Source organism: Mycteria americana, chromosome 19, assembly GCF_035582795.1.
Source record: "Mycteria americana isolate JAX WOST 10 ecotype Jacksonville Zoo and Gardens chromosome 19, USCA_MyAme_1.0, whole genome shotgun sequence".
In the NCBI taxonomy this organism is placed as follows: domain Eukaryota; kingdom Metazoa; phylum Chordata; class Aves; order Ciconiiformes; family Ciconiidae; genus Mycteria; species Mycteria americana.
The window spans coordinates 2,884,298-2,902,800 of NC_134383.1; the positions used below are offsets into that span (position 1 = coordinate 2,884,298).

General features: G+C 60.7%; 3 protein-coding genes across 15 annotated transcripts; 2 read left to right on the forward strand and 1 right to left on the reverse strand.

The window, feature by feature from the left end:
- The first annotated feature begins 3,537 nt into the window (after positions 1 to 3,537).
- On the forward strand, positions 3,538 to 12,746 carry NLRX1 (NLR family member X1). Of its 5 annotated transcripts, XM_075520996.1 has the most exons (11): positions 3,930 to 4,073; positions 4,487 to 4,613; positions 5,799 to 5,926; positions 6,145 to 6,205; positions 6,629 to 6,726; positions 6,934 to 7,550; positions 8,018 to 8,749; positions 9,224 to 9,432; positions 10,827 to 10,913; positions 11,024 to 11,275; positions 11,429 to 12,746. In XM_075520996.1, the coding sequence occupies exons 3-11, from the start codon at positions 5,806 to 5,808 to the stop codon at positions 11,745 to 11,747; spliced, it is 2,496 nt and encodes an 831-aa protein (XP_075377111.1). In that variant the 5' UTR covers positions 3,930 to 4,073; positions 4,487 to 4,613; positions 5,799 to 5,805; the 3' UTR covers positions 11,748 to 12,746. The 5 variants fall into 5 exon arrangements, with proteins under 5 accessions (XP_075377110.1, XP_075377111.1, XP_075377108.1 ...); XM_075520993.1 differs by having other exon boundaries at positions 8,018 to 9,432; XM_075520995.1 differs by lacking the exons at positions 3,930 to 4,073; positions 4,487 to 4,613 and adding an exon at positions 3,538 to 3,561 and having other exon boundaries at positions 8,018 to 9,432.
- Positions 12,460 to 16,638, forward strand: NHERF4 (NHERF family PDZ scaffold protein 4). 9 transcript variants are annotated; one of them, XM_075521006.1, is made up of 10 exons: positions 12,460 to 12,576; positions 13,257 to 13,284; positions 13,632 to 13,696; positions 13,897 to 14,108; positions 14,266 to 14,452; positions 14,540 to 14,676; positions 14,752 to 14,956; positions 15,145 to 15,341; positions 15,520 to 15,690; positions 15,944 to 16,130. In XM_075521006.1, the coding sequence occupies exons 1-10, from the start codon at positions 12,561 to 12,563 to the stop codon at positions 15,986 to 15,988; spliced, it is 1,263 nt and encodes a 420-aa protein (XP_075377121.1). In that variant the 5' UTR covers positions 12,460 to 12,560; the 3' UTR covers positions 15,989 to 16,130. The 9 variants fall into 9 exon arrangements, 8 of the variants coding, with proteins under 8 accessions (XP_075377121.1, XP_075377120.1, XP_075377115.1 ...); XM_075521005.1 differs by having other exon boundaries at positions 14,540 to 14,956; XM_075521004.1 differs by lacking the exon at positions 12,460 to 12,576 and having other exon boundaries at positions 12,817 to 13,284.
- A 206-nt stretch (positions 16,639 to 16,844) lies between these two features.
- DRC12 (dynein regulatory complex subunit 12 homolog) lies at positions 16,845 to 18,503 on the reverse strand. Its single transcript, XM_075521196.1, is given in 6 exon segments — positions 16,845 to 16,956; positions 17,034 to 17,169; positions 17,531 to 17,594; positions 17,597 to 17,640; positions 18,271 to 18,390; positions 18,467 to 18,503. Coding segments are annotated over 6 exon segments (513 nt in total).

The following is an 18,503-nucleotide window of genomic DNA, read 5'->3' on the forward strand; positions in this document are numbered from 1 at the left end:
GTGGGGAGGCAGGGGGATGGTGGAGCTGCAGGCTGTCACCCTTCTCTGTCTCACTGTCCATGGGGCTGACGGGACCAGTCCCTACTTCTGTCCTGCTCCTGGGCTGTGGCTAGTTAAGCCTTGCCCAGCGCAGGGTATGCACTGCTGGGCTGAGGGTTTTCCCCTGAATGGATACCAAGTCGGCAGGTGGTGCCAATGGTGCAGCTTTGCACAGCTCCTGCCTCCTGCCCGCTCCCTGGCAGCAGGGGCTCTCCTGATGGGTCCTGCTTCCTGCACACTGGAGACACTGCTGTCCCCAGTGCTGTGTCCTGCTGCTGTCTGCACCCAGCACATGGTACCTCGTGGGACACCCCTGTGCCACCACAGCCAGCGCCACCGCCACTCCCAGAAGGACCAGGACAAGACGGACCTAGTGATGGCCCATGTGTGGAGCAGAGGGGGCTACCAGCAGGCACCCATGACTGCCACTGCCCGTGTCTCCCATGCACAGGCATGCTGCAACAGAAGCCTTTGCTGGCCAGCTTCTGCTGCTTGCAGAGAAACCCCATGGGACAGGCTGCCCAAGCCCAGCATGGCCCGAGGGAGACTGCCAGGGCAGGTAGCTCCTCAGGTGGCTGGTCGGACCAGCCTGTCCGGGATGGGGCAGTTGGCAGCACCCGCAGGATCTCAGAACAGTTTAGCACAGCCCGGGCCTCCTGTGCTGGTGAGTGCGGGGGTTGCAGGGTCCCAGCTGACCAGGTACGCGGCCACTGTGGGGCAGAGGGCTGGGGCGAGCTCTGGAGATGGAGGATGGCTGTGTCCCCCAGCTGGGCAAGGGCGCTGGGCAGTGGGGGTTATGGGGCAGGCACCCCTCGTCCCCAGGGCCAGGGCAGTGGGAGGCCTGAGGCGCCCTGGAGAAGGGCACCGGCGCTCCCAGCGGAGCCGGCAAGTGAATGTGTTGGTATGAAGGGGCCACGATGAGTGAGGGATCTGGGCACTCATGGCGCAGAGGGCCTGGGTCTGGCAGGCCCTGCTCCAGGCAAAGGCACCCTAGGTGGTGCCCAAGGGCAAACGGTGCCCAAGGAGTGAACTGAGCCGAGGTGCTGGAACGGGGCCATCCATTGCCCTTTCCATCTCAGTGAGGACAAGCCCAGAGACGGTGGAAGGCACAGAGAAATGTAAAGGGACTGAGCACGTTTGCACTGAGCCCTGCAGGCTGGCGTGGCTGGGCTGAGCACTCTGGGTTTATTGCCCCTCCCCTCCCAGGTGGCCCCCTGCCCCACAGGAGCAGGGCGAGAGGGTTGTCGCTGCCCTGGCATGGCAGAGGGATGGGGTGCAGCCACCCTGCTCTGGGGGTCCCTTAGTGGAGCAAGGCTGGGCCGCTCCAGCCCACTGGCGCGCGGGCATCTCTCCGGGATGGTCTCTTCAGGGCAGGATAGGCACCAAGCCAGGCTGTGGCAGGACCCCTTGGCAATAACACTGGTCGTTTTGTGGTGTGGGGCCAGGGGTGCCCAGGCTGGGTCTTGCCTTGTCCTGAGTGGGTCAGGAGCACCCACGTGCTGGGCTGGCATGCAGCAGCGAGGATGCACTTTATCAGAGCAGGGGAGCGGGTCCGTGGGTGCTTCTGGCTACAGGAATCCCACCAGGGAACGCATCTGGATAATCATGAGGAGTGCGATGGAGGAGAGCAGGCTTCTTCCCCCACACCTCCTCTCCCCTCCTGCCCCCTGCCTTCCCTTGCAATGCACTTTGAATAGATGAGGATGTGGTTCAGGCCGTGGCTCCAGCTCCCTGGGAGCACCAGTTGAATCTCAACCCATCTAAAACTGCTTCAGCCCCTTAGCCTGACTCCTTCAGCCCACAGGCACAGTTGTATCGGGTACTGCCTCTCCCCTATACGTGCTGTGAATGCAGGCAGGCAAGCAGGGGTATGGCCTCTCACTTCCACGCATGTCCTGGCCACCTTTTTCACACACACAAGAAGACCAAATGCATCATCACCCGGCTGGTGCTAGGGTTTGCTGGAGGGGAGACTGGGCTAGCACAGGCAGGGGATGGCGCTTCTCCCAGGGTTTCACCCCTCTCTCAAATCGGGCAATAAAACAGTGTTTCATTCCCACTGTGTGTGGACACCATTTGTCCTGTCCCTCTGCCGTGGGAGCTCCTGGTGCCACAGGCAGCTTCTGGTGCCACAGCCTGCGGCTGCCTGGGATATCTTCATGCTTCCCTGCCATGCGGGACCTATGGTTTTCCAGCTTTCACCTTGTCCACATGTGCAGAAGAAGTTGTACAGTGGGTTGCACATGTGATACAGGGCAGGGTGGACTGTGCAGGGAGGTGCAGCTGTTGAAACCTGTGCTCCCACATGGCTGGAGGTGAGCTGCTTTTTTCCTGGGACTGTTTGCCAAAATAAGATGCAGATAACAGCTCAAAGGCCAAGGGAGTCTGCTCGCACAGCTGTAGCTCTGCTGTGGTAGCTGTGTGTGGGTGGCATTTGCCTGGGTCCTTCTGCCCTGCTGAGGGGAGGCTGCAATGTGGGGCCAGGGCACCACTGCCCACAGCTGCAGCCTGGCAGGAACCAGGCAGGGCGGAGGTGAGCCCCTGGGCTCTGAGGGGAGCACGGGGCTGCTGGCAGGGCCCTGCTGGCTCTCTGGGCTGTGCTGCACACGCAGGTAAGTGCCCCGCAGGGACAGGGTTGCTGCTGGCGCTCACCAGTGTCTGGAGTGTCCCAGGAGCTGTTGAGCAGGCAGAGATGTTGCGGCTTATTTCGGTCTTTCTGAGATGCCAGCTGTACTTGTTGGATTTCACACATCAATAAAACTTATATTTATAGTGTACTACCTGGATGCCTTCCTCCCTGAGCAACCAGAGGGCATGCACGCAAGGGGAGATGCGCACGCCTGGGTACACCAACAGGCACCCCTGCATCGGGGTGTAGAGGTGGGTGCTGGGGGGGGCAGCACACAGGCACGTGGCTGCACACATTGCTGGGGACGGGTGCCGAGTGTGTGCGAAGGCGTGCGGGGACGTGTGTGTCTGTGTGGGCTCTGTGCAGGCCTTTGGGGTGTGAGCATGGCCTCTGGGGTTACCCAGGTGTGAACCCTCAGCCCCAACACCCCTGGCTCAGCACTGCCTGTGGCTGGCTGGGGTGGGCTGGTGCTTCCCAGGACAGCACCCAGGGGCTGAGCAAAGTGCGTGCAGCCCCACAGACACTACTGGCTCTGGTCTCAGCACCGCCTTACGGGGTTGCCAGAGCAGATCTGCAAGCAGCAAGAGGGTAGGTGTATATGTGTGTGCGTGCGTGTGCGTATCCATGCATGTGTATTACACTGCCAGGCAAAACCAGGCAGTGCTGGGCCGTCCTGCCAGCACAGCTTCCTCCGGGCTCTTTTCCCTGTGGGGCTGCTGTTGTCCCGCTCCCTGCACCGTGCTCTGCGTGAGGCGGCAGCAGCTGAGCACAGGGGGGATTTCACTCCAGAGCAGGACTTGTCCTTGCGGGCTCCTGTTGCACAGCCGAGCACCAGCTGGGGATGCAGAGCCATCAGATGTGTGCGGAGGAAACCTCCCCTTGCGGCGCTGCTGGTAAGGCCCCAGGACCCCCCCATACTGCGTGTCCCCCTGTGTTTGGGGGCATAGGTGTTTTTCCTTGCCGTTGTGCCCGCCGGCCCCTCTGCCGCGTCCCCGGAGCGGGGCCGGGGCCGCTCTCCTCGCTCTGCTCGGCGGAGCCGGCAGCCGCGGGGCGGGGCGGGCCGGGACACGGCGGCGTTGCAGGAAGTTACGGCTGCGGAATAGCTGCCTCCGGAGAGCAGCCTCTTCCCGGGACAGGGACGGAAGCAGGCGGCTGAGCAGCACCGGGCTCTCCTCCACGGGCCCCACGGGCTCAGCGCCTGGCAGCACCAGCACAGGGAGCCGCGGGCTCAGGCTCCCTGGCAAGGAGTCCTGCTGGAAGTAACGCCGCTGCTTTCGGCGCGGCCGTCGCTCTCGCCTTGCTCAGCGCCAGCCTCACCGTTGCCCTGGGCTCCAGGTCCCCGCGCCGCCAGGGCCTCGGCCGCTGCGTCCCTCCAGAGACGGAAGCAGGGAGGCAGGAGACCGAGGTAACCAGAGGGCGAGGGCGTGTGGGCCAGGCGTGCACCGGGGGTCCCTGAAGGGGGACCACGGCGGTCGGGCGGCGCAGGGCCCTCCGCTCGGTGCTGTGCCCTGGGCGGCAGAGGGTGCTGGGAAGGGGCCGGGAGCCGGGCGTGGGGCGCATCAGGGTTCGCTTGCTGTAAAGGCCTCGAGGCCAGGACACCCAGGTTCAAGGTCAGCTTCGCTGCCCCCACCCCTGTGCCTCCGTTTCTCCGTCTGGATAACATGACGAGGAACTGCAAAAAGCCCAGGCTGTGGGAGGTGTGAGCAAGCCGTCGCCCTGCTTGTCCTCTCCTGGGGGAGGCTAAACGCAGAGAGATTTGCATGCTGTCCCTTCCTGTCTGGCGGGGTTTGCTTACACCCTTGCCCTCCCACACCTCAGTTTCTCAGGGTGTTGCGGGCTGTGAGCGCAACCTGTGCTCCTGAAGGATCACGCTGCTGAGCTGAGGCAGGAGCCTGAGTCAGCACCGGCACAGCCAGTTCTGCCGGACTGGACCGTATCGGGGCAGGTAAGGCTGAGCAGGGTGCTGCTGCGCCACATCCCTGGGGAGCAGAGCTGCCAACCCCGTCCTGCTCTGCCCCACAGAGCCAGGCCCATGTGGGACAGCTGCCTGAGCACCCGGGAGCTCCTTGTTCACCTCTGGAGACGGGTGCTTTGCCTGGGAAAAATTACCCTGTGCCGGGCTGGACCCTGTGCAGCCCCAAGGGACCAGCTGAGCCCCCGCAGCCCCCTGCCAGCCTGAGCCCCAGCTACTGCTGGCTGCAGCCTCCCCGGCTGCTTTAAATGGGAGGAGGCTGTGTTCAGCATCCCTGCGTGCTGCAGCCACCTCGGCCTGGCAGGCCCGGCGAGAGGGCTTAGCGGCTGCCAAGGACGTGGCAAGGGCTGCCCACCGGGAGACAGCACCACTCGGCAGGGCTGGCCACCACGGGCAGCCCCAGGGCACGCCAGTGCCGGACTGGGGGAAACCACCATGCATGTGGATATGGGATAACCTTTAATTTCTGCCTTTCCGAAGCCCCTCCCTGCTGTCTCCTCTCTCCCAGCCCCAGCTCATGGTTTTACAGGATTTCATGGCAGTTTAGGGAGGGTGGTTGGTTTGTTCTAATATAAAGCCCTAAAATATGAAGCCCTCAAGGCTGGGATGAGGAAGCCTGTCCTCTCCCCAGCACTTTTGTTCTCGGTTATGATAGTTATTATAGCTGTACTGTTACAGCCAAGTCTAGGCTGGTGACTTTTGGCTGCTAACAGGGAGGAGATTGTCCCCTGCCCCTTGTGCCCCCAGTGAATTAGGTGACTAGTCCCAACTGAGGCCCTGGAGGGTGGGTTTGGGGGGCTGGCAGGCTTGCCTGGCAGGGTGAGTACCTCCTCGGGGCCCTGGTTTGCTGCCTTCTTGTCTGCAACTGCCCTGGCAATGCCCAGGTAGGTCTGTGAAGGGCGCTGAATGGGGAATCTGAGGTGGGACGTGCTTCTGCCAGCTCAGCTCTGCTCCACCCACCATGCTGGCCAGCCCACCACTGCTCCCCATGGCCGGTGGGTTTGTGGGGTCAGATGCGGGAGCAGGTCATTCCTGATCCAGGCATCCCTGGACTGGAGTGGGGGTAGGTGCAGCCTCAGGCTGCAAAGCTGGGCTGGCGCAGGGAACCAGCAGGTCCAGGCACGCAGCCTGCCTCATGGGCTGTCCCCTCTCTTTCAGGCAGAGGATGTCGCGGGCCATGCAGTGCCAGAGCTGCCTGCCCTGGGGCAGCTGGACACAGCTGCATCGATCCCTGCCAGGGAGCAGGGGGACCCGGAGTGTGTATCTGTGTGCTGCTTCAGTGCCAGGTGAGCTGGGCTCTGTGCCTGTGGGATTGTGACCCTGAATCTGTCCTGCCTCCAGGGAAACCCTGTTCCTGGTGGACATCCCTCCCCAGCTGCACAGTGAAGCCTTTGCAGTCTTTGGGTCACCCCAGCAAGACATGAAGCCAGTGAGATTGGTGGTGTTAGCTCTGCTGGGCGGGAGAAGGCCATCCCTGACTGTGTGCTTTCTTCTCCCCCCGCAGGCGCTGCAGGCAGCTACTTACTCAGGAAGATCCTTCGCACAAGCGGCATCTCCCTCCCCAGGTACAATGCCACACAGCTGGGGCCTGGCCCATTCTGTCCTGTGGCTGTTTGCCACAGGACCTGGGTGGCTGAGCTAGCTGCCTTGGGACTATCGGGGCTCTGCAGGCAGAGACGCTGCTTTGCCTCCACCTAGAAGACAACCCAGCCCCAACTCCCTGCCTGCTCTGAATTCAGCCCAGCTTCTCTGCCTCACCACGGGTTTGCTGGGGATGCACAGCGCACGGCTTGCTGACCTGCCTTCAGTTCGCAGCCGTGCCCTTGCCCCAGCCCTGCACGCTCCCTTGGTGCGGGGAAAGGAAGGGGTGAGCTGGCTCTACTCAGCACTTCCCTTGGCACTCACTTGTGATCTGCCCACCGTGCCCCAGGCAGGGCTTGGAGCTGCTGGCCCCTGCCCTCCTCGTGACACACTCCCTCCTCTTGCAGGGGCTGTGTTCACTACCAGGGAAGGTCCCAGGAGCACTCTGTCCAGCCCAGCTCCTCTCGCCATGGCCTGTCCCCGCTGAGGAATGTGGCCTCTTCTGGTAAGCTTGCAGCCCCGTGCTGAAGAGGATGGAGGGTCCTGCACAGCGGGTTGGGGGCCGCTGCTGTCCTGGACAGTGTGAGGGTTAGCAAGAACTGGGTTTTGTCCTCTCTGCAGCCACCTCACTGCAGTGGCTTAGGGAAGGCAACTTCCCCAGTCCCTTGCCAGTGAGAAGCCCTTGTCTTGTCAAGCACATTCCTCTTCCCAGATGCCATCAAGAAACACCAGAAGAGCCTGTCTGCATGGTTCAGCCACCAGCCGAATGAAGAGAGGCAGTTCGGCCCTTCCTTCTCACTGGACGCAGTCCACGTGGACCCAGTGATCCGGGAGAGCTCCTTGGAGGAGATCCTGAAGCCCTCACCTGACCTAACCATCCAGAACCAGCTCCAGCAGCCCTGCAGCCAGGTTATCAGTCTCCAGAACCTTTTTGATGTAGATGCTTGTGGGCGGCAGGTGAAGAACGTGGTGCTGTATGGTACCGTGGGCACAGGGAAGAGCACCCTCATCAAGAAGATGGTGGTGGACTGGTGCCATGGTCGCCTACCCCGCTTTGAGCTGGTCATCCCCTTCTCCTGCGAGGACCTGTCCCATAGTCATGCCCCCATTTCCCTGCGGCGCCTCATAACCAAGAAGTACCAGCACCTCCGGGACGTGGTGCCAATGCTGGGAGCTTCCAACCTCAAGGTGCTTTTCATCCTCAATGGCCTGGAGCGCCTCAACTTGGACTTCCGGCTGGCTGGCACAGAGCTGTGCTGTGACCCCAACGAGCCTGTGCCTCCCTCTGCCATTGTGGTCAACCTGTTGCGAAAATACCTCCTGCCAGAGGTCAGTGTCTCCCTCCAGCTCCTTCATGCTGGAGAAAGGCTGGGAGCGAGCCCTGGGGCATTGCAGGCATGGCCATTGAGCTAATTGCTTGTAGTCCAGTTTGGCTGTGAGTGAACAGGCAGTCTCCATTCCTGGAGGAACTCACCAAGGTTGCCTCATGTCACTGTTACTGTTTTGTCTCTGTGGGATCTTTGGGGAAGCCTGGTAAGACAAAGAAGGCAGTCTGCGGGGCTGTGGTCTTCTAGACTCGATATATGTCTAGTAGGGGATGGTGAAAGCTCTTCTGTCCCCTCTGCCTGGGCCAGATTTGAACCAACACCCTTTGGGCAGCAGCTTCTTGAACCCCAGCCCCTGGGTGGTGTGATCCTTGTGCACCTATATGTGGGTTATGCACTTGGGACCCTGCTGAGCTTAGATCAAAACCACAAAGGGAGCACCTCCAAACTCACCCAGCCCTCTGCTTCCAGGCCAGCATCATTGTCACCACGCGCCCATCGGCGGTGCGCCGGATCCCCGGCAAGTATGTGGGCCGCTACGCCGAGATCTGTGGCTTCTCTGACACCAACCTGCAGAAGCTGTACTTCCAGATGCGTCTCAGCCAGCCTGGCTGCACTGGAGAGGACAGTGTGGGTAGCAGCTCGGGTGAGCAGGAAAACTTGGTGGAGATGTTGTCAAGGAACTTGGAGCGCCACAACCAAATAGCTGCTGCCTGCTTCTTGCCCTCTTACTGCTGGCTGGTGTGCACCACGCTGCACTTCCTCTACTTCACCAGGACGGTGCCTCCCAGCCAGACCCTGACTGGCATCTACACCAGTTTCCTGAGGCTCAACTTCAGTGGGGAGGTGCTGGACAGCACCGACCCCACCAACATCTCCATGATGAAGTACGTGGCCAAGATGGTGGGCAAGTTGGCCTACGAAGGGGTGATGTCGCGCAAGACCTGCTTCTCAGAGGATGACCTGCAGCAGTGCTTTGAGGTGGAGATGAAGACTGAAAGTGAGCTCAACCTCCTGGAGGTCTTCCGCAGCGACGTCTTCCGCTTCTTCCTCACTCCGTGTGTGCAGCCAGGCAAAGAGCACACCTTTGTCTTCACCATCCCTGCTATGCAGGAGTACCTGGCAGCCCTGTATGTGGTGCTGGGTGAGAAGAAGACCCTGGCACAGAGAGTGGGGAAGGAGCTGTCAGAGATCATTGGGAAGGTGAGTGAAGATGTTGCTGTCGTTCTGAGTATCATCTCCAAGGTTCTGCCCTTGCGCTTCCTGCCAGTGTTCTTCAACCTGCTCAAAATCTTCCCTCGCTACTTCTCCCGGCTAAGTGGTAAGGACCGGGACACTATTGCTCACACTATGGCAGAGGAGCTGTTCAAAGAGGAGGACTACTACAACGATGATGTCTTAGACCAGATCAATTCCAGCATCCTGGGCGTGGAGGGCCCCATGCGCCACCCTGATGAGGCCCCTGATGATGAGGTCTTTGAGCTCTTCCCCATCTTCATGGGTGGGATACTGTCCCGCCGTAACCGTGCCATCCTGGAGCAGCTGGGCTGCTCCATCAAGAACCTGGCAGCCTTTGAGATTGCCAAGGCCATGAAGAAGACGGTCATCAGGAACAGCCGCAAGGGGCTGCCCCCTTCCGAGCTGATGGACTACCTCTTCTTCCTGCATGAGTTCCAGAACGAGCGCTTCACAGCTGAGGCCATCCGCTCCCTCCGGACTGTCAACCTCTCATCCGTCAAGATGACCCCTCTCAAGTGCTCTGTCCTAGCATCTGTCATGGGCACCACATGCCACGAGGTAGAGGAGCTGAACCTGACCTCCTGCAACCTTGACACGAGCAGCCTGAGGATCCTCTTCCCTGTCCTGCTGCGATGCAAAGCTCTCCAGTGAGTACCACCACCTTCTGCCCTTGGGCAGTGCTCAGAAATTGGGCTCTCCCTCACCTCTGCCCATCACAGGGATACACTAGGAGCCCAAGCATGGCAAAGGCAGGGAAGGGCATGCACACCATTGTTTATCCTCAGTGCAGGCCTAGGGGACTGCAGCTCCCAACGTGCAACAGTCCTTGAGCAGCCTTGCTAGGGCACTGCATGATGGGATCTGCAGTCCCAACACATCTTCCCATAGGACTCTTTGGGCAGCTCTCTGCATCTGGTACCAAGGCTGGGCTGCCAGCTCCCCTGGCTGACCCAGGTCCCTCCCATTGCTTGGTCCCCCTGGAGCCACCCACCATCCCCGTGTAGCTAGCTCTGCTACTACTAACTCTGGGCAGGAGATACAGAATCACAGAATCACAGAATCATATAGGTTGGAAAAGACCTTTAAGATCATCGAGTCCAACCATAAACCTAACACTGCCAAGACCACCACTACACCGTGTCTCTAAGTACCTCATCCAAACGTCCTTTAAATACCTCCAGGGATGGTGACTCAACCACTTCCCTGGGCAGCCTGTTCCAATGCTTGATAACCCTCTCGGTGAAGAAAAATTTCCTAATATCCAGTCTAAACCTCCCCTGGCGCAACTTGAGGCCATTTCCTCTCGTCCTATCACTTGTTACCTGGGAGAAGAGACCGACCCCCACCTCTCTACAACCTCCTTTCAGGTAGCTGAAGAGAGCGATGAGGTCTCCCCTCAGCCTCCTTTTCTCCAGGCTAAACAGTCCCAGCTCCCTCAGCCGCTCCTCATCAGACTTCTGCTCCAGGCCCTTCACCAGCTTCGTTGCCCTTCTCTGCACACGCTCCAGTACCTCAATATCCCTCTTGTAGTGGGGGGCCCAAAACTGAACACAGTATTCGAGGTACGGCCTCACCAGTGCCGAGTACAGGGGCAAGGATGGGAGTCTGGGCTGCGCAAAGGGATGGGTTCCATTCCAGCCCATTTGTAGAACTGCAGTCTTCCTGTCGCCCAGGGGGTGGCGAGCCGTGCTCGGCAGAGATGAGCTGGCTGTGCAGCAGGGCTATGCAGCACTTCCTCCAGATGCTCAGGAGGGCTTGGTGGGGTCTTGATCCCTCCTCAGACCTTCACTCATCCCCTGCAGACCCCCTCGTTCCCCTCCCTTGCTCCTGCTGGCACTGGCTCTGCTGGCTGATGCTACCCAAGTTCTGGTGTGGTTTCAGTGTGCTCCCTTTTGGAGAGGAAGCCTTGTGTGGCCTTGTCTGGGGAGCCCAGGTAGGATGGTGATGGGGAGGACCAGGGAAAATGGAGAGAGCAGCGTTGCCAGCCCCACAGGTAACCGCCATTTTGGGCCTGCCACCCCCATGTCTCACTCTGCATCAGTCTGCAGCTCAACAGCCTGGGCTCTGATGCCTGCAAGGAAATCCGTGACCTGCTCCTGCATGACAAGTGTGTGGTGAGCAACCTGCGGTGAGTACTGCCTCTGTCCTTGCATGAAACTGTCTCTGGTGCCCACCATGTGTGCCGGCCCTGGCCCCCCTGCCCACTCTCGGCATTGCCCTGAGCTCCTGTGTCCACAGGCTGGCAAATAACCCCGTGGGCGAGCAGGGGGCACAATACCTGGCTGAGGCGCTGGCAGGCAACCACTCGCTGACGCATTTGTCCCTGCTGCACACTGCACTGGGGGACCGGGGCGCCGAAGTCATTGCTCAGGACCTGGCCAAGAACCAGCACCTCCAGGAGCTCAACCTGGGCTACAACTCCCTGACGGACACAGCCGCCCTGCACGTGGTGGAGGTGGCCAAAAAGCATGCGACGCTGGACAAAGTGCAGTGAGTTCACTCTGCCCCATTTCTTACCTCTTGCAGGCGATGCCTCCAACCCGGTGTCACTCCCTGTGGCAGTGAGTGGGGAGTCCCTCTCTGCCTCTGTGTCCTTCCCCCAGCCCTCACAGCATCTCCCGTTCCTTTTCTCTCAACCCACAGTCTGTACTTCAACGACATCAGCGAGGATGGCAAGCGGGCACTTCACAGCCTGCGCATGGACCGGGATGGCGTCAGAGCACTGGTCTTCCTTACAGCAGGCACCGACGTCTCTGACTACTGGTCCAACATCCTGAACGTGGTGCAGAGGAACCTGCCTTTCTGGGATCGCGAGCGGGTTCGGCAGCACCTTGCCCTCATCCTGCAGGACCTGGAGAGCAGCCGGAGACAGACTGCCAACCCCTGGAGGAAAGCCAAGTTCCTACGAGTCGAGAGTGAGGTCAAGAAGATGCTGGGGAAACTGCAGCATGGGACCCTCTAACCTGCTGTCCATCCACCCAGCCAGGGAGGGAGCAGTGCTGCTGGGGAGGAAACACTGGAGTGTGCCCCAGCAGCACATTCCCTGTGCCCCTATCCGTGTTGGAGCTGCCTAGTGGTCGGGTGCTACCAGGGCTGGCAAAGGTGCTGGGTATGTGGGGCTCAGCCCTCATCTGCAGGCAAGGCTGAAGTATGGGACAACTGTACAGAGACCAGGCCAGGAGCAAATGGGACTTGTTCTTCTGGGCTGGTAGAGACCCAGCCCCTGCACCCCGGCCACTGCTGACCCAGCCACGAGCCACAGCAGTGGCAGGGGAGCAGGACTCAGGCTTGCTTGTGAAACCTTTGGTAGCATTAAAGTGCACTGCTTTTTTTCCACTGAAGCACACTGGTGCCAAGACTCGATCTCCTCTCCGGGCCCTTCCTGGGGGAGGAATACAGAGTTGCTGGTGCAGCCATCCCTCCAACAGTTGGAATGGAGAGCTCTGGCCCTTCCCCATCTCACGGGGCTAGGATGGGGCAGCCCACTTCTGCTCCAGCCCATGCCAAACCAGTTGATCTTCCCCACTGTGGGCTGCCCTTGGGGGCAGCTGGAAGCTGGAACGCCAGGATCTGTTCCCAAGCTGGGTGTCCCAGGTTACTGGTCCCTGCTCCCAGCTCTGCTGGGTGAGGGCTGGCAGTGCCCTGGGGCTGGGAGGGCAGGGAAGACATTGGGACTGTTTAACCATTAAACCTGGGGCGTCTTGGAAGAGGCGGGGACACTGGCTTCCCTGCCACTTCACCCTGTACCTTGTTCCCTCTCGCATTCCCTGCAGCCATGAAGCAAACAAAAGGTATGTCCCAGGGCAGTGGGGCTTCCTCCCGCAGAGACCCTTCCCCACACGCACGTCTCCAGGCCCTGCTTCTGCACAGAGCAAGGCAATGTCAGAACCCAGGCAGGCCATGGAAAAGAGCTAGAGATATCCAAGAAAATGCAGATGGACGTTGTGGGGGTGCTTGGCAGGAATCCCCTCTCCTTGGGTTTGGGGGTCCTTGTGCTGGAAGAGGTGGGGAGGGTTTTTATGGGGAGGTGCGCAGGGGAAGGCCTCTGTCTCCATCTCCTGGCTCCAGCCAGTTCTCTGAGGCCCGGTGACCCTTCTTATCCCTCACTCAAAAGCCCTGTAAACCCCCAGGACTAACCTCCATCTGCATACTGCTGCCTGGCCCTACTTTGCCCCTGGTGCTGCAGAACTCTGCTGGGCTGTCAGCGGGCGCCCGTTGGACCCAAGCAGCAGGTGTCCCGCTGCTTTGAAATGCAAGAGGACACCAGTGCTGTGGCCAAGGGCTGAGCTGTGCGCGGGCACAGGCTGTAGCCGGGGGCAGAGGGGCCAGGGGGGCTGCATGGGCTCGTCAAACCCACCTCACCTGGCATGGCATGCTCAGGCTGCGAATGGACAAGCCCTGAGTGCTCGAGAGAGTGGGATCTGCTCCCAGCCCCCCGCCTCCTGCACTGACCTCTCCTCTCCCTCTGCAGGACTTGAGGGTGACAAGAAGTCCATCATGTAAGTGCTGAGCTCCCCCTGGCCGGGGGCTTCCTACAGCTCATGGCCCCACAACCGGGCTGTGCTGGGGCACCTCCTCAGCTGAGGTTCTGTGGGTCATGGCTGCCAGTCCCAGCTGCCTGCCCCAGGAGGGTCTTCCCTGAGTTGTTAGCTCAGGAGAGATGTGGGGGACAGTCCAAGAGGGACATCCCCTCCTGGCTTTCCCCAAGGAAGAGGAGGTACTGGAGCTGTGGCAGCCGCTGGCCCTTTCTGAGAGGAACAGGGCTCCCCACAGAAGGGCTGGGGAGGGTGGGGGGAAGGCGATGCTGCTGCACTAATGTGGCCTCTCCTGCCCTTTATCATTTCAGAAAATTTGAATTTAACCCCAAAGATGGGATCGACAACCCTGCCTTGTCGCTGGCCGAGGACACAGGTAAATACCCTCATCTCCCTAGGGCGTCCCTGTGTCAGCACGGGGTTCTGGCATCTGGACATCGCTGGAGTCCTGGGCGCTCTCATGCCAGGGAGCTATGGGGAGGTGAACATGTAAGGCAGCAGGGATGGGGAGATCCCAGCCTGGGGTGGGGTAGAGAACCGGTGTTAGGATCCCTCATGGGCTGTGCCCCCACACAGATGGCGAGGGCGTGGGGGAGCCCCGCTTCTACCTTCTGAGCAAGGGCAGCACGGAGACCTTCGGCTTCTGCCTCCACAAGGAGCTGGGCTGCCAGGGCCACATCATCCGGCAGGTAGAGCTGGGGGGGCTGGCACAGCGCAGAGGGCTGCAGGATGGGGACCGGCTCCTCCAGGTCAATGGCCACTTCGTGGATGACATGGACCACTGCAGGGTAAGCTGGGAGCACCCCAGGGCTGTGGGAACGCCCAGGTCCACCCCGGCCGGGGGGCACAGAGGGTGTGGGACTCCACTACCCCCCAGGGCCCTGATCCCACAAGCTGTGGTGGGAGGGGTGCCCTGCCCAGGGTTCACAGCCTGGGTCCTTCCAGGTGGTGCAGAAGATCAAGGCCAGCGGGAACCAGGTCCTCCTGGCAGTGCTGGACGGCGACTCCTATGAAGCAGCCAAAGCTCTGGGCAGGGACCTGTCCCAGATGCTGCCGGCTGACATCCGCCCACGCCTCTGCCACATCACACAGGACAAAAGTGGTTTTGGCTTCAGTGTGTCGGGTCCAAAAGGTAAAGCAGGCAGTGGGATGCCGGTGCCACGAGCCTCCCCGACGCAGTGCCCCACTCGCCTCAGACTGCCTCTTCTTCTCCCTGCAGGTGTGAAGGGCACCTTCCAGCTGTCCGTGCGGCAGGATGGGCCAGCGGAGAGAGCAGGGGTGCCACCAGGCTCCTGGCTCCTGGAGCTGAACGGGGCCAGCGTGAGGAGCTACTCACACACGCAGCTCATCCGAAAGGTGCGTGCTCCCAGCACAGGTGGGTGGGGGACCAGAGCTGGCAACGTTGCTGAGCGCCCTGTGTTTCCCATACAGCTTAAGCAGAGCGGCAGCAAGGTGACGTTGCTGGTGGCATCCAGTGCTGTGGAGGAGTTCTACCGCCTGCGGGGCCTGCGGGTCATGGCTGCCTTGGCGGATACCTCCTGGCTCCCCTTCAAGGTCCGGGAGCTGCACATGGTGAAGGGTCCGGCTGGCTACGGGTTTCTGCTTAAAGAGGATGACTGCAGCTCAGGGGCCACAGGTGAGGGGGCTGAGGGGGGCAGTCTGTATCTGAGCAAGGCATGTCTGAGGGTCAGGAATAGCTGCAAGCCCTGTGTCCACAGCAGGACTCTGTCCCTACCTGCACATGGGGGTCAGCAGTGCCAGTCCCCCTCTGGCTGAATGCCTCTGTGAGCATCTCCCCACCCTCCCTCTGTCCCGCTGTGGCAGGGCAGTTCCTGTGGGACGTGGATGCGGGGCTGCCAGCTGAGCAGGCAGGGATGAAGCAAGGGGACCGTCTCCTGGCTGTGAATGGTGAGAGCATTGAGGGGCTGGACCACCAGCAGACGGTGCTCAGGATCCGTGCCCGTGATGACCAGGTGACGCTGCTGGTCATTGACCCTGCCAGTGATGAGTTCTATCAGTCGGTAGGTTTTGGGGACCCAGTGTGGTCCCACCTTGGCTGGGGAGCCCTGGGGTGCTGTGAGGCTGGATGATGGGATGCGTGTCTTGCCCCCAGGCCTGCACAGTGAGGTCCTCTCTAGGGGACCTGGCTTGCTGTGGAGCACCAGGAGCTGTACGGCTATCCCAGTTCTGCTCTTCCAGGTCGGGCTGTCCCCTCTGCTGTTCTTTGAGGACAGCGACCCTGCCTCAGGCTCCTGCACACCCTCCCTGCCCTCTCCCAGTGGCTCCCCTGGACTCTGTCATGTAGAGGTGGGACCAAAGGGACCTGGCTCCTGGCTGGTGGCTGCTGCCAACAGTATAGGGATCACACAGGTAACCCTTCTTGCCATGCCCTCATGGCAGTGCTGTTCACAGCCCGGCACTGCTCTGAGTCCTGGCACCTTCCTGACCTGCCTGTCCTAATATTTCCCTGGCACCTGTGATGCTGGCAGGAGAGGGCTGTGTGGTCCTCTGGCCACAGAGGCCAGGCAGAAAGACGCCTCCAACCTGCCTATGGGGCAAGGGTGGAGTATGGTGGGGTGGGTGGATGTGTGCTGCCCACAATGCCCCCACTGTGTCCCTGCAGAGCCCTCACCAGGAGGAGCAGAGGAGGCTGCACCAGGCGTTCTAGCAGTCGAGGCACACCCTGCCTCCAGCCAGGCTCCCACACACAGCGCCTTGACCCAGGCCACGTCCAGCCCGTCGGTGCCCCCCGCCCGGCTCCCCGGAGAGCACAGCACTGCTCAGCGTGACTGTTGCATGCACAGCTGCTGTGTCTCTGTGCCCACGACGGGGCTCGCAGCATCACACCTCCCAGAGACTCATCTCCACTGACTGAGGCTGGCTCCAAGCTTTTATTAACCATGACGGTGGCTTCTTGTAACCTGAAGACAGACCTGTGTCTTTCCCTGCCCAGCTGCCTCCAGGGCTATTTAGGGGCATTGCGCTGAAGCCCTTGCCCAGCTCCAGGCTCTGGGAGCTCCCAGGATAGTCGAGGCACTGCCCTCCACGCCATGACCCAGGGGACTGGGGAGCCTGAGGCTTGGCTCAGCCCAGGGCTGGCCTTCAGGCTGCTGTGTGAAGGGGAAAGGGAGCAACGGAGGCTGACGGGATGCTGGAGAATCCCCCCACCTCTCAGCCTGTTGGCTCAGGACTACACCTGCATGGACATCTCTCTTGTGCTCCTTCTCTCATCCTCCTTGTGAACCTGTGCGCAGCAAGTGTCCGCCCCTATCACAGCACTGTTCCTGCGTCACCCATTGGAGTGTGATTAAAGGACAAAGACGCACTGCTGTTCGTGTGGGTAATGTTATGGAGAGGACTGTGACTCAGCAGTGCATCCCAGGGCCAGAGAGGACCCATCTTCTCATACCTCTCCCAGGGCAGCTGGGGTGTTGGGAAGTGGATGTGGGAAGCTCTCCAAGTGTGCTGATAAGGAGGTAGCAGCTGAGGGCCTGTCCTGTCCCAGGGGTCCCCAGGGTGCTATATCAGTTGAGGCCGAAATCCTGTAGGCACTCCTTGTGCTCCATGGCGATGGTCGTTCCTACCTCTTCCCAATGCTGCCTGGCCTCTGCCATCTTGGCCAGCACAAGGTCCAGGCTACCCTGGTGGGAAAGAGGATGGTGAGTAGGGGGGACCATGCTGCCAGGGGGAGCCACTCACAGCCACATCCCCACTCATGTGGAAGATGGATCTTCTCATACTCCCTCTCCATGGCATCAAGCCTGCCCTGCAGCTGGGTGATGGTTCTGTCCCTCTCTGCTAGTGCTTGGGTGGCAGTCTCCTGGGTCTGCTGGCTCTGCTGGAGCCTAGGGCTGTGGGGTGTGGGGACAGAGGAAGGGGACACTGAGCACGTGGGCACGGGAGCCTGGCGCTGCGTGACCAGTGCACGGGAGAGTACGGGCAGTGTGTGGCACAGCCCCTGCCCAATCCCCCTCATCCCCAGGGTGGCAGAGGGCTCTGGGACAGGGGTGGGATCACAGCATCCTCTCTGCAGTCAGCATCTCCCAAGGTCGGGGATGCACTGGGTCAGGCTTTGCCTTCAGCTGCTGCCATGCTGACAGCACAGGGTGAATGACTCCCATCTCCCCTCACTCCCTCCAAGTGCACTTTGCTGCCCTGGAGCAAACACCATTCCCACCCACCGGCAAGGGGCAGGCACGCTGGGGGGCCATACGGACCTGCTCCTGCAGGCTCTTCACTTTCGCCTCCAAGTGCTGTCCGTGGGCTGCTGTCTGTGGGCTGCTGTCTGCTTCTGCAGCTCCTGGTATTGCCGGATCATTTCTGGGAGCCAGGGAGGGGAAAAGGGAACAAACGTGTAGTGACTATAGGAGGGACAAGCAGGCAGCCCTTGTACTCAGATCCCAGCACCTGTGACCAGGCAGGGGCTCCAGCAAGGCCTGACCTGAGGGCTCCCCTTGCAGGGTGACGCATCAGAAGCAGCTGTGCATGCACCCTCTCCCTGCCTGGCAGGGCTGTGACAATGCCGAGGGGGTGGGAGCCCTGGAGGGAAAGATTTACTTCTCTGTTGAGCGTGGGAGAGTGAAAATGAGCACGGAGTTTTGCATGTGGCAAACCTCTGGCTGAGGTTTTACCTCTGCTAAAATCAGGCCCTTCTTGAGTACTAACGGAAATGGCGAGGCAATGACTTTTCCAGGCAGGGAAGTCTCTGCCTCTGTGGTCTCCTCTGCCTGTGCTGAGTACGGGCATCTGGGGTGCAATGAGTCCATGTCCAAAGCCTTTGCGTGCTGACAGCATGGGAGGGAGCCGGCCTAGCCAGCAGCAGGGTGGTTTGGTGCTGAGCGGTTAAGGCTGAAGGAAGAGGTGGGATAAGCTTGGCTGGCTTTCCCCAGCAGCACCAAGGTGTGGGGTCCCTGCATCTGTCCCACTGCTCCCTCCCACCTCTGCCCTCACCTTCATGAATGTCTCGCTTGTCTTTCTGTGCCTGCTCCAGCGCCTTCTCCAGGTCCCACAGCCTCCGCTTGAGCACTTCATTGCCAGCTTTTGCCTGCCAGGCCATGTCTCTCCAGAGAACTGTGAGCCAGAGACACACAGGACTGCCATGGGGACAATGCGCTTCCTGACAGGCGACCCACACCATAACCCTGACTTGAGTACGGGCAGTCAAAGGGCACCATCCAAACCAT

What these genes read in the sequence shown, in the direction of transcription:
- NLRX1 (XM_075520995.1), top strand. Translation starts at nt 5,806, where the DNA reads ATGTCGCGGGCCATGCAGTGCCAGAGCTGCCTGCCCTGGGGCAGCTGG. An exon ending in CTGCGATGCAAAGCTCTCCA is followed by an intron (nt 9,433 to 10,826) that starts GTGAGTACCACC and finishes ACTCTGCATCAG; the next exon opens with TCTGCAGCTCAACAGCCTGG. An exon ending in GCGACGCTGGACAAAGTGCA is followed by an intron (nt 11,276 to 11,428) that starts GTGAGTTCACTC and finishes CTCAACCCACAG; the next exon opens with TCTGTACTTCAACGACATCA.
- NHERF4 (XM_075520998.1), top strand. Translation starts at nt 13,327, where the DNA reads ATGGCCCCACAACCGGGCTGTGCTGGGGCACCTCCTCAGCTGAGGTTC. An exon ending in CTGCAGCTCAGGGGCCACAG is followed by an intron (nt 14,957 to 15,144) that starts GTGAGGGGGCTG and finishes CCGCTGTGGCAG; the next exon opens with GGCAGTTCCTGTGGGACGTG. An exon ending in ACAGTATAGGGATCACACAG is followed by an intron (nt 15,691 to 15,943) that starts GTAACCCTTCTT and finishes GTGTCCCTGCAG; the next exon opens with AGCCCTCACCAGGAGGAGCA.